Source organism: Centruroides sculpturatus, unplaced genomic scaffold (genome assembly GCF_000671375.1).
Source record: "Centruroides sculpturatus isolate CEXI.00-Female unplaced genomic scaffold, Cexi_2.0 scaffold2, whole genome shotgun sequence".
Lineage (NCBI taxonomy): Eukaryota > Metazoa > Arthropoda > Arachnida > Scorpiones > Buthidae > Centruroides > Centruroides sculpturatus.
In genome coordinates, this window is record NW_019384369.1 from 693916 (window position 1) to 706396 (window position 12481).

Genomic DNA, 12481 nt, shown 5'->3' on the forward strand with positions numbered 1-12481 from the left:
CATAGTATCTTAAACCGCGATAAAACGTATTTGAATTATATTTTCCTGTCAGGTTTTCTTTACAAGCGTGTAAAGGTGTAGCGTATGTTGTTGACAAGTTCCTTGAGTTTTGTTGTGTTTAGTAGAACTAATCCAAAGAATAACATTAATTTTATAGATTTTTTTAATTCTTTACTCCATTATTTTCTTATATTATTTTACTTTTAATCATACAAAACATTTTAAATTCAAAATATTATAACTTGGAATTTTTAAATTGAAGATGAATGAAAGAAAACAGTAAATAATAACGATTTTCTATAGTTTTATGACATTTATACATAAAAATATAAATTTAATATATTAAAAATAAGTGAAGTATAAAATTTATATACTTTGGTTTTTTTTCAGCAGCTGTAGAGAGGTCCTTAACAGTTCGTAAATTTGAAGATATCGCCATTAAAACTTGGGGTTGGTGAACTAAGATGGCTTCATAATCTGACTTTAAGCTGAAATTTAACGTCTTCACTCTTGTATTTATACAATTTTTACAGTTAAATTTAAATTAAATACCTGTAAAATCATCGCAAAATCGAGTGTGACGCTAAACCGAATTATCTCAAACGATAAAAATGAAGTCACATGATTTGGTTATAACAAGAATTCTCTGCTTAGGGAAGATCCGTTTACGAGTATTAATTGGGGTTTTATGAGAGTAGCGCTGTTTAGAAGTGCGCTATATCGGGATTTTATTCTGTACAAATGTGCGTAATATAACGAAGGAGAGAGAAAACATCAAGTTTTTTAACAATCTCTTATCATTGTCATTTCTTTTCTTGCTTCCAGCTACTCTCAAATCAACCTAATCTTTGATTGAATGGCACGTGTTTCATTGTTTATATTGTGTTTTAAATTGTGATTTCTTACTTAAACCATTGTTTAATTCAAAATTTGTGTCTTAAAAATTTCATTGTTTTCACGTAACAATTTTGACTTATCTTTTAATTTTACTTGCGGTTCTTTCGTTGTTTACATCAAAATTGCGGCTTAAACAGTGAAAAATGATAAAATTGGGCTAAAATTTCATTCATTTTAAGCCACAATTTTGATGTAAACAATAAAAATTTACGTTGTTTACTTTATAAACTCCGAAGATAAAGGTTCAAATAAATAAGTTGAATAAACTGCTAAGTGCATAACATGAGAAGAATTCGTATGGATTTTTCGTGCAAAAATCACAATAAATAAGCAGAAAAATGCAGGGGGAAAGAATATTTAAACATCATTTTATAATTTTTCAGTAATATTTTAATCTTGTTATTGTAAAAGTTTCCTTTACTTTGCATATTTAATGGGATAAAAGCAATATTGTTCAAATTCACGCATTTATTTAAATACTCTCATAAATTTTAAATTAATTTTTTAATATAATTATTTAAAAGTCTATCGAAAAATACAGCGAAATCCCGATATAACATCTCCCAAGTAATGCCATCCTCGTAAAGGGTTCCAATAAGTAGTTGGAATCCTTTCTCCAAAAATTCGTTCCAAAGCCCAAAACTTTCAGATTAAATCGTGTTTTGAATAAAATAAATTATTAAAAAATTGAAATAAAATTAAAATGTGAAGTAATTAACTCATTAATCAGTAATTAAGATTCAGAATGATTTAAAATACACGAAAATATTGGAAGAAACGACCTTTTTGTGAAGTGAAGTGATGCAATGATCTCATCGTAGTTTGGATGTGAAAGGGATTTATGTTTGCTCCTTGTTATCCTCATTGTTCAATATGATTGATATTATGTCTCACGTACAGTTTCATTACCCTGTCAACATCACTAAAATAAATAATTCATTGCTTAATTTTGTGTATTTATATTTTTAATACTTGGAGGAAAATGCTCTTGCCGATTCCTAAATCCTAAAAGTGGATTATTAAGAGAAAAATGCCAATAAATCAAACTTAATCCCCCTTGGAATTTAATCTTTCTAAGAGCATTTTATTTGCTTTTTAAGGGAAATACAAGCAAAAACTGCGAATAGACTTCATAAAATAATTTCGATTTAACGCCAGTATTTGCAGGCACTAAATCGAGAGTGGCACTAAACCAAAGTGAGTTAAACAATAAGAATTATACTAGGTTTTTCTATAATCATTCATTTAATTCGCAGATACAGAGGAACCTTCTTTAATTGGATTTGATTATTAAATTATTATTAAAAACTGCTTTAATTGGGCATAATTAAAAAATTTTTATTATAATTTTACTTATTTTGGAACGTAAATCTTATACAACACTTGCTTATTTGATGATATAAACGATGTAAATTATCAATAAGCATAGAAACAATTATCATTAATTGTATTATAAAATGCATTCTTTTATCCTTAAAAGTGCCGAAATTTGGATAATTCTTTAATATTTTTAAGGATAAATAAAATTAGTGACTATTTTACCTGTAGACTAACTAAATTTTGTCTAGGGCCTTACACTTTTAAGGCCTCAAACACTTAAAAATAAATGTTAATCGACACACTCGCTCACTCGAAATCTTGGATTTAAATTATATAAATACTTATTTAAAGAAATATTATTATAATTTAATGCATCTGCTCTTAAAAGTCTTTTAAAATCTTTAAAATTTTAGTTTTTAAATCCTATAAAAGCTTATTTTCTTCACGAGAAAAAAATAGTATAGCAATGTTAGACGTTGGTTTCACCGCATGACATTACTACACTATGCAAGGAAAACATCTTTACGGGTAGATAGTATTATTTACCATTAAAAAGAAAGTGTTAGAGTGAAGTTTTTATAATTTTTTTTAATAAAATGTGATTTATAGAATATAAATAACTTTATATTATGTAAAATAAACGCTTTTGAAAGAATTTTAAGTCTAATTTTGTTTATATTTAAGGAATAAACACATGTAAACTCGAGTCGATAGCATTGATTCGCAGTCATCTTAACAAGAGTGAAGACAACAAGAACAATAACAACAACAATGCTATTGACATTCAAACAATGATCGATTACAACAATTATTTACAGGACAATAATCTCAATATTAACAAAAATAAACACTAGAAAAGTCGATATTTCTTACTTTGTCTGACAATATAATAGTCGAGTGTAACTTTGGTGTTATCTGTTACCAGATTGTTGTCATTAATACACTCTTGTTACTTACAAAGTTGCTCACAGTCACGTTAAGTTACTTACCAAACTCTTCTCCGTACTTTACTGTTACTTTAATTCATCAGATACTTTTACTGTTCTCTGTACAAACAAGTTACTTGAGCAGAAAGTAAAAGCATTATTATTACATTCGTGTTACTAGTAAAAGCGTGACCGAAAGTCAGTTAATCGTGTCGTTTACCAGCAATTCTGCAACCTTTGAAGGATTTTTCAAGTAATAAAATACCTGCATAAAACGGGAATTTAGTTTTTACAATAAAATTAAAGTGTTAAAGTCTCTTTTCTAAGCCATTCTACAATAATTGATATGTGTGTTAGATAACGTAGATCTTGTTGATACAATATATATATTATGGCGTGAACTCATCATCCTCAGCTTATTTACAAAAATCTCAAAACAGAAGAATGATATATCGTTATTTATTTGGGCTGGTAAATACCTTTCCAGAATTCTGTCTTGTGCAAGATGGAAAATTCTGGAGGAGTAGCCTAAGATGATGATCTAGCTTTAGGAAAAGAAAGATGATGATCTGGCTTTAGGAAGAGTAAGATGAAAATCTGCCTTTATAAACAGTAAGATGATGATCTAGCTTTAGCAGGAGTAAAATGAAGATCTGGTTTTAGATGGTTGCCAGAATTGTTATTGTGAGTCTATCTGTCATTCTTAAGGACCCGGAAAAATTACCTCCGTAAAAATTTCCGGATGTGTCGGCCCACCTCCAATTGTAGGCCCGGTCGAACCGACGATGACATCATCGTGAATTCGATGGAGAGTAAATCCAACATCACTCAGGAAATATATTTATTTACAGAGAATTTCTCTCGTTTATCCGGCATATCCTCCGAAAGTCATTCATTAGGAAGACACCGGGCCAATAGCCAGTAATGTTTAGGAAGACATCGGGCCAGTCGCGCTCCGGTAATCCTTGTCATAGTTGCCGGATTAGCGAGAGTTTGCCGTATCTGTTTTCTATTTTTTTTAAGACAATATTACAGGAGAATACATGATATACATTTATTATAATGCTCCATCAGCTACAACGTTTGCCATTAATACCCCGTGTCTTCTATGTACAGTACATCAATTGACGATATTATTTGTACATCAAATACTTTATTTTTATGTCCCATTTGTAATGATATAAACGTTTATCGATTTTCCTCCTTTCCCGTATATTTTACCTTGTTTTTCTGATGTTTATTAATATTTAATTCGTTTCCAATAAAAAATAAAATAAAATGTGTCTTGATAAGATAATTATGTTTAAATTTTTAAAAAAATGGACCTAGATTGGTCCAAAAGACGGTTAACAAAGTTATTTTTCCAGAGATTCGTCAATTATTTTTTTTTTTTTTTGTAGAAATTGCCTTGCTGTTAAACAAGGTTAACTGACTTTTGAAATACATTCTGTTTACTTCAATTTTTTTAAAAATTCTATTCAATGTACTCATAAAAATTCGATAAAATTCGAATAAAGGGTGGCCCGAAACTCGGTTAACCGTGTTTGATTTCAATCGACTCAGCAAGTTTTGAAAAAAAAAAACCCAGTAAGTAATGAGGTATTCGGTGGAGACAGTAATTTATCCTTTACGTTGGTTAAGTGGCTTTTTGGCCACCCTTTATATTAGCTATTACATTTTCAAAATTATGAACAGTACGTTATTTTATTCAATAACCTCTTTTATCAACGGCCTAAACGTGAAAAGTAAATAAATATTTGTTACGTTTATGGTTGAGAATCGGTAAGTCTGTCTGGATGACATTAACATCCGAAACTGCAATACGGCGTAAGAAATATATTTGAAAAAAGTAAATTTTATTTTTTATATTCAGCATGCCAGAGCGATATATCGTCGGAGTTGAATTTTCAAGAAGGAATATCTTAAAATACCCTTAAAAATATGAATTTTAAGAAACAAATAATAATTTAATATCAAGCCAAGAAAGTTTATATGAAAAATTTAATTTTCTCGCTTCCATTTTTCCGTTGTACATTAATTAACTCTACAAATGAAACGTTTCTGCGATTCTGTTTATTAAAAAAATATATCTATTTTAAAGAACGTTTGTGAGTAAAATTTCGTCGGCCATTTTGTTTTCTTGAAAGTAATTTAATACTTTTTAAGAATTTAAATTATTATTATTATTTAGAGCTTCTTGCTTCAAAATAAATCTTATGCAAATCTTCTAGTCCTTGAACTTCTAGTTTGATGTAGCGTAATTTGTTTTGGTGTAAAGAGGAGCAACGAGTGAAATGCTCCGTCGTAACCTTGCTGTAAATATGGACGAAGAAGAAAATAAAGGAAAGAAAAGTAATAAGAAGAATGAATGATAAGATGAGGAATAAAAAAACAACATAAATGAAAGATAAGAAGAATAAAAACAAAGTGATTAAAAAGAAAAATTTTTAAAGTAAAATGAAGAAGGATGATAAAAAGAGGATAAAGACAAGGATAAGAAGAGAATATGAAGGACAAAATCAAATTAAATAAGAAACAAATTAAATGAAGAAAAAGCAAGTTAAAAAGAAGGATGATAAGAAGAAGGATAAAAGGAAGGACAAAACCAAAATGAAGAAGAAGAAGAATTAAAAAACAAATTTAAAAGAAGAAAAAGGAGGATTATAAGAAAGAGGATAAAACAAAAAAAAATGATAAGAATGATGAAAAGAATGCCTCTTCTCATTTAATTTTATTTTATTATTCTTGAAGTAATATGTAATATATCTAAAACATTAATTTTAAATTACCATTTTTTATCATTTGTTAATAATATCATTAATTTTTAAAAATGAAAAAACGAAATTTTCTAGAAATTAAAAAAATAACAATAATAATAAATTTTTTAAAATAAATTCTGAATATCCAAGAGAGGGCGCTTATTTAAACTTAGTTAATTGGTTAATTTCATTAGCCAATTAGAACGTTTTGTTTCAAAAGTCCAATATTTCGTCATCGACTTAATTTTTACATCCGACAGATGTCGTTATTGAGAAATAATGCAAATAACTATTCTCCACTAATCAAATTGTCATTTTCGATATATTTTTTTTCTATTTAAAAAAATAAAATATAAATTACATCAAAATATAATATAATTATTTATTTATTTTAATCTTTAAAAATTAAAAAATAAATAAAATGTTGTTTGTTTGAACATGATATTTTTTTCTGGACGACCTGTTTATTTTATAGGCATTTTATTTATTTTATTAACTGAAAAAACAAATTAAAAAATTTAAGAAAGACATTTAAAATAAAGATAAATTGGGAATTATCGCCTATCAATTCTCATAATTCAAGAGCATAAAATAATTAAAAAAAGCGGGACTTAAATACGAAATAAAAAATAAAAAAATGGCGTATAAATTATTTACGTGACGTCAGAACGTGTTTTTTATATTTGATCTATTAATAAATTATATATAAAATTCGAGTTAAAAACTTATTAATTCGCCAAACGTTGCAGTTCTGTAGCACATCACTTAATGAGAAGTATGACAAATTAATGAAAATAAACACAGAGTCACCGTTACATGATCTTTACTTCCGCAGTTAATTCCAGAAAGGCAGATTGCTTTAATTAATAATTTTCTCTTTCTCTCTCACCCCTTCTCTCTCTCTCTCTCTGCTCTTTATTACGTACCGCTCTATGCAACTTAATTAACATTTGAAATGGGTATTGTTTATTTATGACTAGTTTTCCGAATTTTTCAAAGTTTCAGTTGTTCTTCGGCCCTATTCTCGAAGCTATATCTGCATATGCCAGCTACTCCCTATTGATGTAAGGTCATTCAGAGAGTCGAAATGGACGTTCCTGTAGTTGCGCGCGCTATTTTAAGGGTTGGTTTGATTTAATTGGATAAGGCAACGCAACACATGGGCGATCTGCCAAGGAAGAAGTTTGTACGGCAAACTGGCCCATACACTTGAAGAAAACCTGAAAAACTCCACGTGGTCAGCTTGTTATGGCGCTAACCCGTGACTAAGTACTAGTGTCTAGGGGTTTTTTCCATTTAGACACAGCCGTTTTAAGGGATGCGGATTGCATACGAGAATTTTTAAGTATTTTAAGTTAATTTTTTTTCTGTTCTATCTGTTCTTGAAGCTATAACTACATATGCCAGCTATTCCTTATTGATGTAAGGTTAACTAGTCTATTCAGACAGATTTCTTCTTATAGCTGTACGTGCTATTTTAAGGGATGCGGATTGCATAAGAGAATTTAAAGTATTTTTAAGTGAAATTCTCTCCTTCTGTCCTTTTCTTGAAGCTATAATTACATAAGCCAGCTATTCCCTATTGATGTAAGGTTATCCAGAGTGCCAAAATAATTGTTCCTATTGCTATTTTAAGTGTTGTGAGTTGCATAAGAGAATTATTAAACATTTTTAGATTAAATTCTTAGTCTCTGTAGAGTGATTAGATTATTCATTTAAGTTACACATTATCTTATAAAGACTAATTACACCGTAATAAAGTGTATTATATGGAAATTTTCATATTTTTGTAGTTAACATTTGGTGTTAGCGTTAATGAGATAATCAGTTAACCTCGTGACCTTCGTTTCATAAAGATTAATGATGTCATTAATCTATATCGGCCATTTTAATTAATTTCGATAATTAAGATTTTAAGCCTTGTTTATTCTTTGGGGATTTTTCAGAAGATGGGGACAGATATTTTAATTAATTTTAAGAAACTTTAAATTAAAAATAAGCGCATTTAAATGGTAAATTAACTAAGTTAAGAGAGCAAGCAATCCCTTAAAGGAAACATATGGAGGAGGAGGAGGAGGAAGAAGAAGATGAAGGATGCGTTAGTTATCCTCCGCTGTTCGAATCCGTTCAGCAAATAATTTAAAGGATAAATATTTATATAAATATTAGGAAAGGAGAGGGAAAGCGCCGTTCGTATAAGAGACCTGGATTTAACCGTTCGCGAGCTTTTACGTCATCAGTTCGTCATCGGGGTTAAAATCGATGACGGTTTTAGCGCATGCCCGTACGAGGGTAGGAGTGAGAAACTAACCCGTTTCTCTTGGAGTATACCACTCAGTAGGAGCTGGTTGGCTCACACGGTGTAGATATCATCGTAAAGTAACACCGTGTAAGAAAATGGCCTCCTATTTATTTAACTGTTTATTTAAGTTACTAAGCCGTTATCTGAGAAGGTGGAAGTTTGTGAACTGTAAATGCGGATTAGAAATTTGAAAACGGGAGTTATGCTTACGTATTTCCTACTGTTATTGTGTTTACTACCGAAGGCGTTGAATGTATCTCTTCATATTGTTGTATTGGTACCTCAAGAACTATCAGAAAGGCAGGAATTATTGGAAAATGCACTAAAATTAGAAGAGAATAAAGATGTGCAATTCGTTGCTTCTATGATCGTTATTACTAATAATAGCAGTGATATAATAAATTATCTCTGTCACGAGATACAGCAACGTAATCCTCATCTTGTTTTATCATTTTTAAAAAGAACGGATGCTTATTTCGCTTCATTGATATCGGGTTACGTTAAGATACCTGTGCTAGGTATGACCGGAAGTTATACCGATGATGCTGCTCAGGTGAGTTGAACACGTGGTCTACTTTATCCTCCATTTTTTTCTTTCTTAATTTTTAAATTTTATATTTAATTCCTGAACGGAACTCGACAATGGTGGAGTGTCTTCAGCCTTGTTCCCTTCTGTATATGATAATTATTCAGGCGTGTAACTTTATAAATAAAACAGTAATTATCAAGTTTAAACAGTAATCGATAGCTGCGCTGTTTACATGATCAAGTTTATTTGTTTCGTATATTTAGCAATTTAAATCGATTATATATATATTATTTTTTTTATATGCATTATATGTGGATTTCATTCGCTCTTGTTTTATTTGCATTTATTTATTTATTTAATTATTTTAAAATTAAATTATAATAATTTATATAAAAACATCTTTTTTATAACATTAAAAATTTAATTAAAAATTTCGTTTATTTTAATTTTTTCGCACTTAATTATATTTAAAGACAGTTTATTTAGTTTATAGTAACCCCTTAATGACCTCACTCATCATGAGCTTTAGCTGAGTTAACTTGATGTTATCTATAATTATAAACGAATTAATATAATTTTTTATACTTTAAATTAAAATAAATTTATAAGGTAAATCTTTTGTTAATTTATACAAATAATCTCGATTTATAGCAACATTTCTGGTGCCACCATATATAAAAGTGCCCACAGAACTCGTATATATTAGCAATTTATATTAAAAATGTCTATACAATGCTCTAATCTTAGGGTTTATTTTAATATTAACCTTATTTTTGCACACCCTTTTCACTTTATTTTGCTTCAACCCACCATTTTTAATGTTTATATTAACCTTTAATGACCTCACTCGCCCTGTTAACTCGGTTAATGCATACGTATCTATAATTATAAACGTATAACTATAACTTTTATGCATAAAATTAAATTGTGATAATCTTAGGAGCAATATTTTTCTTTAATTTATGCAAATAAATTCGATTTATAACAACTTTTCTGGTGCCATCCTATGTTAAAATGCTTACAGAACTCGTTGATTTTAGGGTTTATTTTAATGATAAACTTATTTTTGTGCCTTAATTTTGCTTTAAGATTTTCTCCTTAATGTATTTTAACCTTTAATGACCTTATTTTAACCGAATTAACAGCATAATATAACGTTATCTGCAATTATTAACGAATAACTGTAATTCATCATTAATTATTTACATATACATAAAGAAGTTTAAATATATAAAAATCCATTATTAATTTATAAATCCCTCGGATAATATTGTATTTATTTATTATTAATTTTCGTGATATATTGCAGTAAATAATTAATTATTTTTTTAAATTCCTGTAATATATTTATAATTAAATAACTTTACACAACTCGCTAGTTTTGCAGAGATTTGCAAACGTATTTTAGCTCTTAAACGTACAAATCTTTTCTTTTTAATTAAAATATAAGAATAAAAATTTACGAATTTTTGCATTTTAAATGGTTTTTAACACTTAATTTTTGCTTAAAACATGATTTTTTGCCAATTATCTCCATTGTTCCTGTCTTAATTGAAGTTAGAAGGTTTAATACTCGAAATTTAATTAACAGATCAAGGGTTGTAATTATATAAAAATAGGATAAAGGAGACATCATATCCACTTTTTTATTCCTCATATAATGTCACGTTTCTATAAATAGTTAAGTCTTCAACTCTTCATTATCCTGCTGCATCCCAGCTTCTATCGTCTCAGAAGCTCCTTATAACGCTCCTTTATAAAATATATATTTATATTTGTATAATTTTATTATTTTTATTTAAATTTTATGCTTTATTTTAATCGAATAAAGCAGAAATTTTAATTAAATTATGAAAGATATAATACAAAATTGCAATATACGTAACAATATTTAATTTAATTTAAATTATTCATGTTTTAACACCGAAATTTCTATTTAATTACAAATTTTGATTAATTTTAAACTGTTAAATGGCAAATAAATGCTTAAATATCTATTAAAATACTGTATAAAATACTCTCACGACATTAAAGATGAAGCAATAATCATGATTTGTATAAAAGTAAATTATGTATAATGCATTAAATCGACATCCTGATTTATAATTAGAGATTTCTATACAGTTTTTAAGCATTTAAATTATGTTTAAAACTGTTAAAATTAAAGAAAATGTGTAAACAAACAGCCACTTTATGTGAATGCAATGGTTATTATTGTATGCTTCATTATAGAGAAAGACAAATGAGTTAAGTTTTCTTTCTTCTGGATACAAATAAAATATAAATAGCTTAAATGCATCATATTTTAATGAAATATAACTCCAAATTTAGCTTATTTTAAGCTATAGTGGTCTAATATCATCATTTATTTGAAGAGAAATTGTAAGAAAACCAAGAGACTAGACCCCATAAACACCAAAAAAAATAGCAATTTAAGTTTATTATCACATTCTAAAAACTCGGTTTTATTAAAAATATTACTTACGAAGCACAAAACAGCATATTTAATTACAAAAATATAATATAAAGCATCGAATTCCCCTCAAAAGTGGGCCATAAAATCACGCTTCATCATCCAAAAAATAAGAGAAATGACGATAAAGATAAATTGAAAATGATGCCCTTAAGCGGGATGTTGATTAAAAATGCAGAAAGTGTCACTTGTTTAATTTACATTTTGTTTAGAAAAGTCGTTTTCATCACAAGGCACGAGTCGTACACAAGAGATTTATTACTATTGATCACATTCTTTGGACTGGTTACATTCTCTCAGGTTTGCGGTTGAAAGAGGAACCAAAAATTTAATTTGAAATAAAGAAAAATGAGGAAATTCTTATTGTTCTCGACGTGTTAATTAATAAATAAATTACAAAAATTAATAAGATTAATTAAAAAAAACGAATAGAAATCCATTTATGTCTCCCTGCATCCAACATCCGATGGTGTCTCATCCTGCCAGTTTAATCCCCCACACATCTTGTTAAATTAAATGTTAGGAGTAAACACGGAGTAAAAATGTAATAACATTTCTTAAAGGCTTCTATATATTTTGTTAAATTAGTTTTTTACCTTGTCATTCGGGATAAGATGAAGACGAGTTCTCTAGCATCAATATGAGTCTTCTAAGGAAAATTCCCTTTATTAAAGTTAATTTATAGAGATTTAACACTGTAATTAATAAGGATAATATTCTATGGAAGATGGAGATCAATTAGTTTTGCATTTTTTGATCTTGTCATTAGGAGAGGGATAAGTTTTTTTAGGATAGGAATGAGTTGCTTGGGATAGGGATATGTTTACTAGGGAAAATGCCCTTTATTAAAGCTACTTTATAGACAAACTATAAATAATAAGGATGATATTCTTAAAAAAAACGGAGATCAATTAATTTTGACCTTGTCATTCACTTCAAGATGATGATGATCTTTTATAAGTTTTATAGGGAAAATTCCTTTTATTAAAGTTACTCTATAGAAACATAACACTATAATTAATAAAAATAATATTCTAGATCAATTAATTTTTCATTTTTTACCTTGTCATTCAGGTCAAAGTGAGGATGAGTTCTATAGCATTAAGATAAGTTTTGTAAAGAAAATTCGCTTTATGAAACTTAACTTATAGAAACTTAAAACTATAATTAACAAGGATGATATTCCAGAGATGTAGAACAATTTAGTGGTAAATTTCACTATCCTGAAACTGTTTAAGCAAATAAATTCTGTTTACTTTTTACCACATTAAATTT

General features: G+C 28.2%; 1 protein-coding gene across 1 annotated transcript in view; it reads left to right on the forward strand.

The window, feature by feature from the left end:
* Positions 1–8260: 8260 nt before the first annotated feature.
* The window catches only part of LOC111613760 (glutamate receptor ionotropic, NMDA 3A-like), a 129625-nt gene continuing 125404 nt past the window's right edge, over positions 8261–12481 (forward strand). Inside the window, exon 1 of the mRNA XM_023355108.1 lies at positions 8261–8757. Within this exon, the coding sequence (XP_023210876.1) occupies positions 8377–8757 (381 nt within the window). The 5' untranslated portion in view covers positions 8261–8376. The remainder of the gene's footprint in view (positions 8758–12481) is intronic.